Raw genomic sequence first — 15,852 nt, 5'->3', positions numbered from 1 at the left:
CGCCGGCTCCGGCTCCGGCTCCGGCTCCTCCTCCGCTCCCAGGTGTGCGTGGGCAGGGCCCCGCTCCTGGCCGCAGGCGCCTCTGAAGGAGAAGCAGCTCAGTGCCCCCCCCCGCGCAGGTGGCTGTTATTGGCCCCCGTGCAGGGCGGGGACGGGGGGTCTCAGGGACAGCGGGGCGGAGGAGCGGTTTCAAGATTTAATTGCAATTGGTTGATGCCAAGCCCAGGCGCTCGGGCAGCGTCTGCTCCGCTGCAAGCCGGGCCCCCCCACGGCAGGGGCTCAAAGAAGGGGCGGGGGGAGGCCTTCTGGCCGGACACGGCCACGGGCCTTGGCGGGCCCTCCGGGACCTGGAGCCGGCGGGCAGGGGGGGAGAGCTCAGCGAACACCCCCCCCCCCCCCCGGGCGGGAACCGCGGGGCGTTTTGAAACAGTAGCCGCGTGCAGCCGGGAGTTTAAAGGGTGCCCCCCACCCCCAGTCTAGACACACCCCTGGGCCTGAGAGATCAGGATACCCCCCCCCCCTCCCCCGCCGCAGTTATCACAACAGTCCCGCTCCCCCCCCCAGGGGTCGGGTGAGGCTCCCACCCCTGCGGCCAGGCGGTCCCCCCCTTCCCCCGGGGGTTATGCGGGGCGGGGGTCGCGGGCCCCAGGGGAAGGCGGGGGGGGGGCTGGTCTCTCTGGGGCGGGGCACCTAACGCCCGCCCCTACTGGCGCTGCCCGCAGGTGGAGCAGACAGGGACAGAACCCAGGCGTCCGGGACTCCCCAGTCAGGGGGCGGAAACGGAAACGAACTTGCCCCGTTTCCGCCCGTCAGGCGAGCAGCGAGGAAGCCTGTACGCATGCGCAGCCCCTGCTAGGGGCGGGGGGGAGAAGAGTTTCCGCCCCGCACTGACATGGCGGCTCCGCGTGGGCTCGAGCGGGCGTAGGGCGGCCGGAAGTGAGGCTCGGAGCCCCTGCCGCGCGCTCGCCGCCCCGCGCTCGCCATGGCTGGGATCCTCTTCGAGGACATCTTCGACGTGAAGGACATCGACCCCGAGGGCAAGAAATTCGACCGGGGTGAGTCAGGCCGGGGCCTCCCTCCCCCGGGGCTCCTCCCGCCAGGGCGCGAGAGGGAACAGCCCCATAACCCCCTCCACCCCCCGGATCTGGGGCTGGATCGGGCCCCAGGGGGAAACAGCCCCATAAACCCCCCCACCCCGGATCTGGGGCTGGATCGGGACTAAGGCCCCAGGGGGGAACAGCCCCATAAACCCCCCCACCCCGGATCTGGGGCTGGATCGGGACCCAGGCCCCGGGGGGGAACAGCCCCATAACCCCCCACCGCGGATCTGGGGCTGGATCGGGACCCAACCCCTGGGGGGGAACAGCCCCATAAACCCCCCCACTCCCCCCGGATCTGGGGCTGGATCGGGACCCAGGCCCCGGCAGGGGAACAGCCCCATAACCCCCCACCCCACTGGATCTGGGGCTGGATTGGGACCCAGGCCCCGGCGGGGGAACAGCCCCATAACCCCCCACCGCACTGGATCTGGGGCTGGATTGGGACCCAGGCCCTAAGGGGAGCAGGCCCCTTAACCCTCCCTCCCCCCTCGCTTTGAGGGCTGGATTGGGACTGAGGCCCCAGGGGGACAGGTTCCATAATACCCCCCGACCCCAGATCTGAGGCTAAATTGGAATTGAGGCCGTAGAGGGGACAGGTCCAATAACACCTCCTTCCCCCTGGGATCTGGGGCTGGATCGGGACCGAGGGCCCCGTATTTCATGTGTTGCTGCTTCCGCTCCTTCTCTTCCAGTTTCCCGCCTGCACTGTGAAAGTGAGTCTTTCAAAATGGACCTAATCCTGGATGTGAATATACAGATCTACCCCGTGGACCTGGGTACGTATGTAGGGTGCCCGCAGGCTGGCAACTGATCATCCCTGTAACAGGCAGCACCTGCTGAGCAAGAGCCAGCTGCTGGCAGAGGTGCCCATAACACTGAGGGCTTGTCTACCCAGGATACGAATGCAAATTAAGGAAAGGTGTGCATCTGAAGTGTATGATTTAAAGTGCAGTAAGCCCTCACGTGCATGCTGCCATTCTGAAGGAAAGAGGCCTTGGATGCGTTCAGTGCATTTAATTACTTAGGTCCAGTGGCCACAAACAGCTGTGATGTGAGGAGAGATGCTCTTCACCTGCCTGACAGCTCCATGACCTCTGGGGTCCGTGCTACTCCGAGTGCATCACCTGGCATCTGAATGCGCTGCTGAGTGTCCCTGATCACCTTCTCTGGAGCTGGGAGCCCTGAATATTGTGTTCCCTGGTGACTGGGCAGATCGCGCTAGGAGCCAGTTCGCACGTAGCTCGCTCGTCTTTGCCATCGAGCACCTTTGAATTAACATACAGCTAATACTCCTGGTGTGCTCTGGTTTCTGTGTTGCTCCCTTTTCCCCTGCCCTTGTGTGCATGAGAACGTGTGGCCTGTGACAGGTGTGGCTGTGAGCAGCTGGCCTCCTTGGAGGCTTGCCTTTTACCTCCTGCTCTCTATTGTGTGGTTCAGGTGACAAATTCCGCCTGGTTATCGCCAGCACTTTGTATGAAGATGGGACCCTGGATGATGGGGAGTATAATCCCACTGACGACAGGCCGTCCAGGTAATGGGGCAGTCCTCAGTAGGAATTCCCCTTGGGTCGGGTATGGTCAACTCTTGTGGGGATCCGAGCTGGCTGAGGGCAGTGAACCAAGGGGTACTGACAGTGGGGAAAGCGTGGAGTTGGGGAGCTGTCATGGGTCAGCGTCGCTGCCTGATGACTTTGGCCTTTAAGCATCTGGGAGAAGGGGCTAACGAGTTCCCAGCCTTTGTCTGGTGGAGTCCCCTTGTGGTCTGTTGGCAGCGGGGTACTGCTCTGTCTCCTGGCGCGTTTGCTTGGTGCCCGCTCTCTTGTCCTGCCCCTATTCACTTTTCCTCTCTCTCGGTTTTCCTTCTCATCTTTCACTTTTATCCAATCTCTGTTTCTTTTTTGGTTTCTAAATTCTCTTGTGTCTGTGACTATTTATACATCATCGCTGTCATATCTGAGCAGCCCCTACCTGTTCTTGGCAGCCCTGGGTCTGTAGCTCCCGCTTCCTATTCACCAGGGGGTTACTTGCTGCTTGGGCTGGCGGTGGCCATTGGTGACTCCGTAGGGCTGGATCGCACGTCTCTTGAGCATCCCTGTGTGCTGTGGGGGCAGAGGCCGGACTGTGCTCATGTGGCTGGCTACATTCGGGGCCATTGCAGGAGTGCAGAGGGCCCCAGGTGGTTTTCCAGGAACCATCTGGTGCTTTACCCCAGTGGATGTTTGCTTTGGGCAGGAGGGTCAGGTCTGTCTCTCTCCACCCCTGGTGTCTTGTTGCACGCAGGGCCGACCAGTTTGAATATGTGATGTACGGGAAGGTGTACAGGATTGAGGGCGATGAAACATCCACAGAGGCAGCCACACGCCTGTAAGTGCCCTGCTTGCCCCTACCCCCGTGCCACTCCCCTGTTGTCCACGAGAGGTGGTACGGTTCTGTGCCCCTCCAAAGGGCACCCATCCACTGAGGCAGCCACACGCCTGTAAGTGCCCTGCTTGCCCCTACCCCCGTGCCACTCCCCCGTTGTCCACAAGAGGTGGTGCGGTTCTGTGCCCCTCCAAAGCGCGGTGCCTGGAGCTTGGGGTAGTCAAGGGAGGGAGCAACATGGTCCTGCCCAGAGTCCCTAGTGGATCCCTAAGGGGAACACCGGGGCACTGAGCTCTGTCCACTGCACTCCTCTCACGTAGCAGGCTCCTAATTCCCAGAGGTGATGGCTGGAGGCCATAGCCAGGGGCTCCCTTTAGCCACGAGTAGGGCCGCTGACACTGGGGAGGTGAGCAACTGTGGCTGCCTCTTGGCTACTCAGGCTTCTGGAACCTGGGTGTGATGCCCCCTCCCTGATCCATGGGATCCTGTTCTCACCTCTGCCCCTCTCCTGCCCTAGTTCTGCCTACGTGTCCTACGGGGGTCTGCTCATGAGACTCCAGGGAGATGCCAACAACCTGCATGGCTTCGAAGTGGATTCCAGGGTTTACCTCCTGATGAAGAAACTGGCCTTCTAACCGCAGGGGGCCGAGCAGCTGGGGACTGCGGCTGCAGCTGGGACCCTGCCTCACACGCAGGCTTTGCAAATCAACACAGCCTTGCTGGCCGAGACTGGGACCCTTGTGTTCAACGGCCGCTGGATTTCAGCTCTTTTGGCCCATCAGGACCCTCTGGAGTGACGCAAAAAGGGAGCCACTAGGCTGTTGTACTCCCTGCTGGTCCAGATCCCTGCACCACCTGCAGTTCTGCCAATAATGCCCCTCTGCTGGGGCCTGCAGCCCACTCCTGTTCCAGGCCAGCGCTCTGCCCCTCGTGAGCAGGGGGATAGCTCTAGGCAGGTCCCTGGCTGGAGGCGATGGTGAGTGGCTGCCGTGTGTGCCGCAGGCTCCTTTCCAGACCCCTCCTTTCCCATACTGGCTGTGGGGTGCTTCCCTGTCGGCTCCACTCTGCTGGCTGCATGGCAAATGTCTGCACCATTTCCAGCAGTCCTTGTGTTTCGTGGCCTCTGTGTTGGCTGGGAGCAGGACAGGGAATCGTTATGAGCCAGCCCCACCTGGTTCTTTACTAAAGTGGGTTCTTCGGATGTGTCTCTGCTTAGGTCACTCTAGCACGTGTGAGATGTGGGGGCGGGGAAATGAGAGGTGCCAAGGAGATGCGACATTGTGAGACTGGCCAGGACTAGGACCACAGGGATCGAATCAAACGCTTCAGCCCCGTAGATTGCTACGCTCTGGTGCGAGAGCTCCAGTCCCGACGTCCTGCTAAAACCATCAGCAGTGACACAGCTAAAACCACTGGTTTTAAGATGGGGAGTTCACCTCTTTCTGCACTCTGGCTTCTAGGTGCGCAGACCTGACTGTGTCGGTCCCTTGTTTCAGGCACAGCTGCACTAGTTACACTGGAAGGTTTCCTTTGCGACTCTAAGGGCTAGACGCTTCATTTTGTCTCCGAGTTGACTCTGCTGTTGTCCTCCCTTCCCCACGCCAGTCTTTTCTGGCTATATCCAGACTGTAACCCTGGGTTATGACTGTAAAAAGTTTTGGGACCTGCTATTTGTGCAGCCTCAATAAAAAGGGGAGAGGGCTCCCCCTGCCGGAGAGCTTGTGAGCCAAGTCTTCCAACACATGGGGTGGCCCTTAGTGACCGGTCACAGGTAGAGTTTTTCCAAAGTAGCTATGGCAGCAAAAGTCCACTCCACCTGCGAAAAGGGGCTTTTGCCAATAGAGTTTTTTGTTTGGGGGGCTGGGACAAGTTCTGCCGGCCCAGGGGCTCGTGCCCTTTCTGGTGGAGGGAAGGCCTGAAAGCCAGATGCAGAGCCAGCCAGTGTAACCAGACGCAGCTCTATTGAGCATGCTCAGTCTCGCTGATTTCATTCGCGGGCTGGATCCTGGCCCTTAGATTCCTCTCTGCTGCCTGGAGTTTCCTTAGTGAAAAATCCACTCTGATCAGAGGTGCGAATGGCCCCGAAACTCCCAGGAGAGCCGAGAACGGGAGTGGGGTGGCAGGCAGTGGGGATTGGGTTTTAGAGGGGGCGTGGAGGAAGAATGCAGCAGGCTGTAGGAAGTGTCTGCGTGACGTAGTGCCTGTAGTGTAGACATGGTCTCTATAATGCTGTTTCCTTCCATGTAATTCAGCCTAGAAATTGCTGCAGGGTAGGGGTCAGAGGGGAGATGCCTGCGAGATGCTTTAGCCTGGGAAGCGGGCCAGGCTAGGAGAAAGTGTGAAAACCGGAGCTTGCTCTGTTTCTGGAAAAGGCACCTGTCTGCCTGCCGTTCCTGCAGTGGCCATAGGAGGGCGCTGGATACCTCATTCTTAGGGGAGGGTGGGGCTGGTTCTCAGCCCCCACACACACCCTCCAGAGCAGGATAGGGAGCTGGGTGGAGGAGAGAGTCTGGCCCCCCAGTAAAAAGGCTGGCGCCCCCCTGTGCATGGGCCCCCAGCGAGCAGGCCCGGGTCCCAGCGCTAGCCCCGGATCCCACAGTTGCCGGTGAGCTTTGCTCCCCCGCTAAGCGAGATCACAGGGCTCTTTAGAAAAATAAGCTCTTTAATCGTAAGACGTTTTCCCAGTAAAAGACACCCGCCCCCTTCCTGATCCTTAACTCTAGCGAGCAGCCCGAATCCGTCTCCTTTCCGCTTCCACCGTCGTGATAAGCAGCAAGTACAGCAACATCCTCCCTGCGGGGAGGCTGGGCTGCGGTGACACATGGAGAGCTGGGGGCACGAGCCTTGGGGCTGCAGGGTCGTGCACCCGCAAGTGCCTTAGCCCACAGCTGCGTTCTGCCGGCTGATCCCCTGGCACAGCGAGTCCCCCACCCCGCGGTGCTGGGCTGGATTACGCAGTGGTCGGCTGGAGACAGGGCTGGTGGATGGGGAGTGAGTTCTCTCACACGTGCCCTGGGGCGGGGACGAGTCCGCACGTGTTGCACGTGTGTTGGTTGGATTCAGAGGCCCCATGCCAATGAGTCCTGCCTCACTGTGCGCCCACAGGAGCTCCTCCCTGGAGGGCAGCGTCCTCTCCCTTTCCTGGGATGTGCAGAGCTGACACCGCATCCTCTGGCCCCAACCAGTCTCATGGGGGCCAGGCCCCTTTTTGCTCAGCTCTCAAGTCTTCGCTGTGAGTCGATATTAACCAATGCAGAAATGGGGGGCCTCTCTAGGACTGAAGAAGCCCCCTTTCTTGTCCTTGGGTGTGACCTCCTCTGCTCCAGCAGGGTCCTCTCTGCCCTGCTCTTCCCCCAATCGCTAGAGAGTGGGAGGGGGCAGGATCTGCTTCCTTCCCAACTTGTCTCCACCTGTGGTCTCGTGGGTGCCTCCATCATGAGGCAGGGCTTTCACTGTCCCCTTGAGGCAGCTGGGGACATGGGGTACTTGGGGGCTCTGGCACCCTTTGGCTTCCTTCCCGGCAGAAATCCTTTGCCAGGTCATGGAACAGGAAGCGCAGCTTGCCTTGCACAAGCTGCCGGTAGACCAGGAAGATTACGCTGGGGTGGCTCTGCAGGGTTGTCCGGGAGGCGCGGTCCGGCTGCCAGGCACTGACCTGTCCCAAGACAGAGAACGGGCACTCAGACACACAGCTTCCCCCGCCCTGAGCAATCCCCTTCAGCGTCACCGTCCGGGGCCAAATCTGCAGCTGGGACTCCGGGCTTAGAGAAGAGCAAGGTGAGCTCTTCACCCTGCTGTGATGGGGGTGGGCTGGGCAGGGCTGATGGGGGAAGAGGGGCAAGGCTGGGGCTGGGCAGAAGGGGTCTCACCTGCCAGCTGAAGGTCTGCAGGAGCAGGAGGAAGGAGTTGGCTTTCTTGTAGAGCTGCCCCAGGAGGGCAGCCGCACACTCCTGCCTCACATGGCCCTGCACAGCGGTCACCGCGTCCACCAGCAGCGCCAGGTCACCGAGGATTTCCTGCCTTTTTGTCTCATTCTGACAGGGACAGAGAAGGGAGAGGGGGGCGTGAGTGCCTGGCCCCAGTGCTGCAGGGGTTGGGGCCCCCTAGCCGCAGGCAGGGACTCAGGGGAGAGAGCCCCAGTCCTTCCCACGTCTCCTAACCCAGCAGCCTGATGGGAACGTGGACACTGGCATCACCCCACCAGCAGGGGGCGAGGGAGCCTGCAAGGGGGATCCCTAGAGAGCAAGACTGCCCCCTGTTGAGCCCATGGGCAGCAGCCAGCAGAGGAACAAATATCCCCCTCCCCTCAGGGACTCCTCCCTGTGTCTGCTGCCCCCTCTGTGATGGGCTGAGTGATCATCTTCCCCTTCCTGGCCAGGGAAGAGCTGGAACTCCTGGACCCACCCCACCCCAAGCCTGTCCCCCAGGGCCCCTGGCCTTACTCACTGTCTTTGTTTTCCATTCCCGGAGGCTGAAGTCCACCATGGGCAGAGGAAGGGGCTGGGAGAGTGAGGGGAGCTCCTGGCACTGGCTCTATGGGGAGAGGAGGTGGAAAGCACCGAGTGAGACGCCAACAGGCCTAGGAGAGCCCAGCCCGTGGGGCCAGCTCTAGGGGCAAGAGACGGAATGAGCACAGGCTCAGGAGGAGTGGAGGCCTTGCTGGGGCTGTGCCGCACAGCTGGCCAGGCAGGATATTTCTCTGCCTTCCTTCCTCTGAAGTTTGTGTGATCCCAGCCTCTCCCACCAGGGGTCGCTGTAGGGGGCCGGGCAGGAGGAACGCTGGCTGTGGGGGGAGCTCCCGGCTGTGCCAGTCCCAGCCTCTCCCACCAGGGGGTGCTTTAGGGGGCCAGGCAGGAGCACTGGCTGTGGGGGAGCTCCCAGCCTCTCCCAGCAGGGGGTGCTGTAGGGGCTCAGGTGGGAGCTCTGGCTGTGGGGGAGCTCCCAGCTGTGCCAGCCCCAGCCTCTCCCAGCAGGGGGCTCTGTAGGGAGCAGGGCAGGAGGGCTGGCTGAGGGGGAGCTCCCAGCAGGGGGCTGTAGGGGCCCGGGCAGGAGGGCTGGCTGAGGGGGAGCTCCCAGCAGGGGGCGCTGTAGGGGCCCGGGCAGGAGGGCTGGCTGAGGGGGCGCTCCCAGCAGGGGGCGCTGTAGGGGCCCGGGCAGGAGGGCTGGCTGAGGGGGCGCTCCCAGCAGGGGGCGCTGTAGGGGCCCGGGCAGGAGGGCTGGCTGAGGGGGAGCTCCCAGCAGGGGGCTGTAGGGGCCCGGGCAGGAGGGCTGGCTGAGGGGGAGCTCCCAGCAGGGGGCGCTGTAGGGGCCCGGGCAGGAGGGCTGGCTGAGGGGGCGCTCCCAGCAGGGGGCGCTGTAGGGGCCCGGGCAGGAGGGCTGGCTGAGGGGGCGCTCCCAGCAGCGGGTGCTGTAGGGGCCCGGGCAGGAGCCCTGGCTGTGGGGAGCTCCTGGTTAGCCGGGCTGGAGCGTGTCTCCTTACCACTCTCTTCTCCATGTCCTTGGCTTCGCTGATGTACTTCTGGATCAGCCGGTTGTCGCAGACCAGCCGGGCCGGGCTCGTCCTGGACAGCTTGATGTGGAGGAGGAATGCTGTGAGGAGCAGCAGCCCTGAGGGCAACCAAAGGGAAAGACAGCATGGGCCAGACTTCCCCGAGGGCAGAGCCCAGCCAGGAGACCTGTGCGCCCGCTCCATGGGGAAAAGCCCAAGAATCTCCCCTAGCTTGCCTCCCCACACCCCGCCCAGGGAGAGCTGTGCCCCCATCTCACACCCACAGGTCAGTTCTTGGGCCGTTCTCCAGGGTTAGCACAGGCCTATTGTCCCGTCTCTAGGCCCCTGGGGCTTTTACCTGGCTACATGCTGGCCCTGTCTGAGTTGCCCTCTCCTGGTTTCAGCACCTGCGGTTATTTAGTTGGTGCGCAGCCAGGCGTGGCTCACCCGCCCCTCCCTGCAGCCTGTGGGCGCCGCATTGATGGAGACTCATGCTGGGCCACACGTGCTTCTCCAGCTGTTTCTCCTGCCTTCTCCTTCTGGGTAGTCACGCACCCCACCCACTACCTGCCAGGCAGGACAGTGATTTACTTGTCCGCCCTGAGGCTAGCGCTTTAAGTCAAAACGAGCTGAGCTCCAAAACCGAGCCAGTCACCCCTGGCTCAGTGCTGGGCACCTGCCTAGCTCCCTGCCCCACTGGGAGTGGGACATCCCCCTCCTCTCCTACCCTGCACTGGAGCACGGTCGAACGTGTGAGAAAAGTCTAAGGCAGCCCATGCACTCGTCCTTTAACACGTGTGAAACTGCTCACATTCCAGCTCAGGCCTAAACTTTCACTCCGCCAGCCTAGCTCACGTTAAAGCCCACACTGTCTTGTCGACACAGCTTTGATCCCTGTCTAGCCAAGAGCGGGGCAAAGGAGGGGCTGGGCCTGACTGCCCCTCTGTGGGCCCCCGCGTCGCCATTCACCGCTGTGCACGAATTCTCCGCTTGCCAGCAGGGGGCGTCTGATACACCCACCTGCACAGGTGTAAATGACCCACGGTGCCAGGCAGGGAGAATTGGGTACGGTGGGTGCTTTTTTTAAAAAAAGAGCTGTTTCTTTCCAAAGCAGCTCGGGTCTGGGGAGGGATGAGGGGATCTGCCAGGCAAAGGGGTGGCAGAAATGTGAGAAGGAGAAACGGAGCAAGAGGGAAACAGTTTTAAGGTTAGGGAATCTTCCCAGAGATGCCCTCTGGCCCCAGTAAGGGAGCCGGAAGGCTGCTGGGATGGATTAACGTGTGTGTTGCCCCACAGGTGGCTAGGGCATCTTCAGACAGAAAGCCCCTTTGTGGGGGTGACTAGACCAGTTCATAACACCAGAGTGGCACCGACAGCCCTCTACCAAATCAGGCCTTGCTGTGCTTGGTGCTGTACAAACACACTGAGACAGTCCCTGCCCTGATTAGCTCACAGTCCAAACAGACAAAGGGTTGGAAGCAGAACAGAGAGGAGAGGTGACTCGCCCAAGCCCCTTCAGCATGTCCATGGCAGGACCAGAACCCGGGTCTCCTAGCTCAGGGCCCTACCCACTGGGCCATATGGCTGTTACTAGCTAAGGGGCTTTGGAAGGCCGTGCCAGGCTGAACGTCAGCGGGTTTCCAAACAGAAGCCCTTCCCTGAACTGCTAACTCCTGGAGAGTAACCGTCCCAGGTAAGCAGCTCATTTCCCTCCCACTCGCAACCGCATCAGCTTGGGCCAGGCAATGTCCCCCTGCTAGCCCCGTGCCGTTTCACTTTCGGCTTCTCAGGGAGCAGCTGCAACTGCAGGTGCGGGAATGTGGCAGGGAAAGGCTGAGGCCAACTCCAATGCTTTCCAATGAACTGAGACGACAGTGGAACAAATGTGACTATTACAGCCGGAAAACAATGGTAAAAGGACATTACAGTTGCAAAGTCAAGCCCCGCAACCTTCCTTTGGTCCACTTGTGCGGATGCACTGCGGCCGTCACAGCTGCTTGCCGACAGCAGAGGAATGGTGAGACGGAAGACTTCTGGGATCGATTCCAGATTGCGGAGGGGAGTGTGATCTAGTGGTTACAACCCCTTCTTTAACAGTCCACCCAGCATATACCTGCTGCAGCCTGTCTCTGCCACTGTTTACCTAGATCCCCCCACACACAGCCGATCTCTGTCCCCCAGCTCCTTGCCCACCCCCACTCTAACAAGTTCTCTGCCCCCTTCTGCAGCCAGACTCCAGGCACCCCCAATCCTCTCTCCTCTGCGTCTGTCCAGTTTCCTCGCCAGTTCCCCTGCTGCCTGGGCCCCAGCAGGCGGCGCACCGAGAGCACAGGAGAGTCTCAGGCTGCTGATGTCCAGAGCAACAATTGCAGGGAAAGGCCAGCTGAGGGTGGGACACGCTCATTTGCCCTCTGTGGATGGGGTCTGGCTGCAGCCTGGGCACTGCGAGGGTTGGAGCATGCTCAGTGCAGATGAAACCTTTGGGGAATTTAGCTGCCAAACTAGAACAAATCTCTTTTGCAAACTCAGATTTTTTCAGCGGCTTATAACGTGGCCGAATTTGGGTTGGTTTTTACAGGGTCGGCAAAAGGCAAATCACTCCCACCAGGGCAACCCTTTTGCCAAATCTCAAAGCCCTACTCCAAAGCTGGGGGGTGCGAGAGTTTCCCACCCAAACACTTGCAAGTGTTTTCTTAACATGGGCAAAACGACATATTTTCCTCTCATCTAACAGAATCGTTTTAGCTGAAACTTTCCCAAAAGATTCAGCCGGAGGCAGATCCCAGGCATGGAAAATTTCAGCGTGAATGGTTAAAGCGTGGCAAACAAGGTCTCCCAAAGGGAGGCCATGAGCTCTAGGCCACCAGCTCCCTCTAGAATGAGGGGTTCTACACTCTGAAACATTGGACCCACCTACTTGACAGTGCCCCTTGGCAGGAGAACCACAAGTATCCACTGCAAAAGTGAAATGGGGCCATGTTTCCTGCTGGGCTCCATCCCCAGGAAGCGGGGCAGCGATAGGGGAGGATAAATGGCTTCCTTAGCTGGCCGTGTGCGTCGCACTCTCATCCCGCTGATAAGGCGCATTTGCACCGCGAGCGACTCTAGACGCAGGTTCCTCTTCGGTGGCCTCGGCACAGACGCGGACGGGCTCTACGTCACGGGCAGCGTCACACACGGCTGAGAGCATTTCGGGGAATGCCAGTGTTCTCTGTACACTGCGTCCCAGAAACCCCCGCCCTGCCCCAGGCAGCTCCCGGGCCCTGCACTCTCCAGAGGCAGCGACCCTTCCTGCAGTGACGGGGCCGGCACCGCTCTGCTGGGGGGCCGATTCCCCGCACTCGGAGCCCTGGGTCTCTAACAGAGACGCGCTAGTTCCAGGGGAGTCCTGAGCTCGGGACGGGGATTCTCTGGCCTGTGGGTAAGCTCGCTCCGCTCGGCCGGTGAGTCTGTGAGCTCAGGAGCCTGGCGTCTCCCCTTGAGTCCCCTGGGAGAGGCTCCTTGCTACTCAGCTGCTTTGAGCATCCCAGGCCTTTGCTGTAGCGGCCCTGCCCTGCCCTGCCTGTCAGTCCCCATCAACCCCACCCAGCCCTGCCCTGCCCTGCCCCTCCGTCTCCATCACGCCCGCCCGGCCCTGCCCCTCCGTCTCCATCACTCCCACCCGGCCCTGCCCTGCCCCGCCCCTCCAGCCCCATCACCCCCACCCGGCCCGGCCCTGTCCCTCCGTCTCCATCACTCCCACCCGGCCCTGCCCTGCCCCTCCGTCCCCATCACCCCCACCTGGCCCAGACCCTCCGTCTCCATCACTCCCACCCAGCCCGGCCCTGCCCCTCCGTCCCCATCACCCCCACCCGGCCCTGCCCTGCCCCTCCGTCCCCATCACCCCCACCCGGCCCTGCCCCTCCGTCTCCATCGCTCTGGCCCAGCCCTGCCCCTCCGTCCCCATCACTCCCACCCAGTCCTGCCCCTCCGTCTCCATCACTCCCGCCCGGCCCAGCCCTGCCCCTCCGTCCCCATCACCCCCACCCGGCCCTGCCCCTCCGTCTCCATCGCTCTGGCCCAGCCCTGCCCCTCCGTCCCCATCACTCCCACCCAGTCCTGCCCCTCCGTCTCCATCACTCCCGCCCGGCCCAGCCCTGCCCCTCCGTCCCCATCACCCCCACCCGGCCCTGCCCTGCCCCTCCGTCCCCATCACCCCCACCCGGCCCTGCCCTGCCCCTCCGTCCCCATCACCCCCACCTGGCCCTGCCCTGCCCCTCCGTCCCCATCACCCCCACCCGGCCCTGCTCCTCCACCCCCATCACCCCCACCTGGCCCTGCCCCTCCATCCCCATCACCCCCACCAGCCCAGCCCTGCCCCTCCATCTCCATCACTCCCGCCCGGTCCAGCCCTGCCCCTCCGTCTCCATCATTCCCGCCCGGCCCGGCCCTGCCTCTCCATCCCCATCACCCCCACCCGGCCCTGCCCCTCCACCCCCATCACCCCCACCCAGCCCAGCCCTGCCCCTCCGTCTCCATCACTCCCACCCGGCCCTGCCCCTCCGTCTCCATCACTCCCACCTGGCCCTGCCCTGCCCCTCCGTCCCTGTCATCCCCTGGTCACTGCCCCTTCATTGTCACCAGACCCACTTGGCCCCTGCCTCTCGCTCCCCATCAGCCCAGCCCTGCCCTCCCGTCCCTGGCAGCCCCCCCGCCCCCATCCTCAGTCCCCTACAGCGTGAAAGCCTCCAATGCACGGACAGGTTGATCTGGTCCGTGTGATGGGAACAAGGTTGTGAGCCAAGCAGAGCCTGGCCTGCCCCCTCTCCCTCTGCTGGCGCTCGGTGCTGAGGCTGTTTGGGGCAGGGGCAGGCAGGTTGGGGATTCCCTTTCCTGAAGGACTGAGCGCAGGCAAAGCAGTGAGAGACGCCCCATCAGCCCGGGGGGACGGGGTGCTCTGTGTGACCCAGGGGCTGGAGGGCAGTCTGTGGCACCCGGGGGCACTTGGGCTGTCTCGGGCCGGCACAGTCACTGATGTTACAGGTCTGGGAGGTGCCCGGCCAATAGCTCTGAGCCCCACATTCCCAAGCGGGAGAGGCCTCATCCCCGCAGTCATGGGCACAGCCCTGGACACTGGGCTGCAGGGACCAGTCCTGCCCCGGACCAAGCAGGGCCCGCTCTGGAGCTCTGTCTATCCCTGCCCAGGTGTGAGACTCCACCCCCCTGCCCATGCCCAGACTTGGGGGGTGCCCTGTCCCTGTCCACCCCCAGCCCAGCACTCACTGTTCAACTCCATGCTAAGCTGGCCGTCTCTGCACTGCATCTTTCTCCCCGGGGCCAGCGGCTGGGCTCCTGCTCCCGTCCGGCTTCCATTTAGGGCAGCTTTAGCCCAGGCTCTTGGCGGGGCAGGAGGACTGGGCCGTGGGACAGGGGACAGGAGAGCCCCCGAGTGACGCTGCCCAGCTCCCGCTGCCGAGTGACCACAGCAAGGCTTCCTGTTGTGTTGTTTGACCTCCGAGGGAAGGCACTGGGGCACAGAGCGCAAGCCCTTGGGAAGGCTTCCTGCTTCCCCCGGCTTCCTCCTTGGCTCGCAGCGCTGGAGCTGTGCACACAGGCTGGGATCTCGGAGGCAGCCACCTCGCTGTGCTCACCCACTGGTGCGCGATACAGCTCGTGCCATGAACCAGCCCCACCAGCTCCCTCTCTGCACGAGCCGGTTGAGCCCCGCTTCCCGCTGGGTCCGCGTCTCCTGCCCACCTGCTCTCACAGCACGGACTGTGGGAACTTGAGTGCCCCAAAGAGTGAACGGCATGCAAGCTGGGGGCCTGGCGCTGGCTCCCCACTGCTGGAGGCCTGCAAGGGTGTCTGCTTTGGGCTACACAGCTGGCTGGTTCCCCCAGAAAGCCCCAACGATCCAGCCAGGAGGTCAGGGCTCACGGGCTGCTCTCGGCACCACCTGAAATGGAGACGGTACAATTAGTGAGCAGAGAAGGGAAATTCCAGTTCCATGGTGGACCTGCTCCCAGCACCCCCTTCACTCTCCCTGGCACTGGAGTCCTGGCCTCTGGGCTCAGGGATGCAAACCCCACCCCACCCCGCAAGGTCCCCTAAGTGACACACAGAGATGCTGGTGATAATCCTGCCCCAGACCCCCAGCATCCACCATCCAGAGGAACACACACACATCTGCCCTGGGAGCTGTAAGGGGCCCGTTACCCTCATGTCCGTGTCAGGCAATCAAGCCATGTCGGGTTCACACTAATGCAAAGAATGGGCAGCCCCATTTCCAGCATCCTCAGAGCTACTCTCAGCCTCGTCCCTGGGCTTTATCACCTGCTCAGCTCCTGCTACCCCACAGAAGTGCCTCCAGGCACTGTCCTCTGCACTGGGCCCCTGGGGCATCTCTGGGGTCACCCTTGGACTCAGTCATCTGTCCCAGTGGGGGTGCAGGGCAGAGCTGAGAAGATTCCCGGGAAGGAATCGGATTCTAGGCGCTAGAGCTCTTTGAACCAGGGAACCAGCCAGGGAACCAAGCCGATACCATGTGACCGGCATGTCCCATCCAAACTAGCCAGTCCCTCTGGACTCCTCACCGCGAGCGGCCGCTGGAAAACCCTGTCCAGACCAGGCGCAAACAGCCGAGCAGTCCATACAGTGGGGCAGTGGGAAGGGCACACAGCTCTGGGGCGGGGCAGGGAGGTGTGAGCTTTGGGAGCCCAGAGCAGATTGCAAGTCAGGAAGGGACAGGGGAGGAAGCTGGAGCAGGCACAGAGCCCCCAGGCCCAGGGGGCAGCTGGTGGAATCCTTAGGGCCTGGGGAAGGGGCAACTGTGGGACAGGGGCCCAGGCCCAGGGAAGGGGCAGCCGTGGAAGATGGGCATGGGCCGGGGAAAGGGCGACCGCAGGAGCCCAGCAGGCAGAGGCCC

General features: G+C 62.3%; 2 protein-coding genes across 6 annotated transcripts; one reads left to right on the top strand and one right to left on the bottom strand.

Annotated features, from left to right (window-relative positions):
- The first annotated feature begins 78 nt into the window (after positions 1-78).
- Positions 79-5,175, top strand: POLR2H (RNA polymerase II, I and III subunit H). 4 transcript variants are annotated; one of them, XM_043522420.1, is made up of 6 exons: positions 79-119; positions 814-1,055; positions 1,793-1,876; positions 2,538-2,631; positions 3,380-3,463; positions 3,978-5,175. In XM_043522420.1, the coding sequence occupies exons 2-6, from the start codon at positions 983-985 to the stop codon at positions 4,093-4,095; spliced, it is 453 nt and encodes a 150-aa protein (XP_043378355.1). In that variant the 5' UTR covers positions 79-119; positions 814-982; the 3' UTR covers positions 4,096-5,175. The 4 variants fall into 4 exon arrangements, with proteins under 4 accessions (XP_043378355.1, XP_037765125.1, XP_037765124.1 ...); XM_037909197.2 differs by lacking the exon at positions 79-119 and having other exon boundaries at positions 792-1,055; XM_037909196.2 differs by lacking the exon at positions 79-119 and having other exon boundaries at positions 792-1,055; positions 3,332-3,463.
- A 791-nt stretch (positions 5,176-5,966) lies between these two features.
- Positions 5,967-14,437, bottom strand: THPO (thrombopoietin). 2 transcript variants are annotated; one of them, XM_007068387.3, is made up of 5 exons: positions 14,211-14,437; positions 8,940-9,067; positions 7,907-7,993; positions 7,330-7,494; positions 5,967-7,115 (listed from the first exon to the last, which is right to left on the bottom strand). In XM_007068387.3, exons 1-5 carry the CDS (start codon positions 14,248-14,250, stop codon positions 6,894-6,896), a joined length of 642 nt encoding a protein of 213 aa, XP_007068449.2. In that variant the 5' UTR covers positions 14,251-14,437; the 3' UTR covers positions 5,967-6,893. The 2 variants fall into 2 exon arrangements, with proteins under 2 accessions (XP_007068449.2, XP_043378354.1); XM_043522419.1 differs by lacking the exon at positions 14,211-14,437 and having other exon boundaries at positions 8,940-12,175.
- Between the last annotated feature and the right edge of the window lie 1,415 nt (positions 14,438-15,852).

Source organism: Chelonia mydas, chromosome 9 (genome assembly GCF_015237465.2).
Source record: "Chelonia mydas isolate rCheMyd1 chromosome 9, rCheMyd1.pri.v2, whole genome shotgun sequence".
Lineage (NCBI taxonomy): Eukaryota > Metazoa > Chordata > Testudines > Cheloniidae > Chelonia > Chelonia mydas.
This window is presented reverse-complemented; position numbering and strand designations above follow the sequence as displayed.

Excerpts from the sequence above, each read along its gene's own strand:
- POLR2H (XM_037909196.2), top strand. The coding sequence starts at position 983 with ATGGCTGGGATCCTCTTCGAGGACATCTTCGACGTGAAGGACATCGAC. Across the intron at positions 1,877-2,537 it reads GATCTACCCCGTGGACCTGG|GTGACAAATTCCGCCTGGTT; the intron begins GTACGTATGTAG and ends TGTGTGGTTCAG. Across the intron at positions 2,632-3,331 it reads ACTGACGACAGGCCGTCCAG|GAGGGTCAGGTCTGTCTCTC; the intron begins GTAATGGGGCAG and ends TGCTTTGGGCAG.
- THPO (XM_043522419.1), bottom strand. The coding sequence starts at position 9,221 with ATGGGGGCACAGCTCTCCCTGGGCGGGGTGTGGGGAGGCAAGCTAGGG. Across the intron at positions 7,994-8,939 it reads AGGACATGGAGAAGAGAGTG|AGCCAGTGCCAGGAGCTCCC; the intron begins GTAAGGAGACAC and ends CTCTCCCCATAG. Across the intron at positions 7,116-7,329 it reads TGCAGACCTTCAGCTGGCAG|GTCAGTGCCTGGCAGCCGGA; the intron begins GTGAGACCCCTT and ends GTCTTGGGACAG.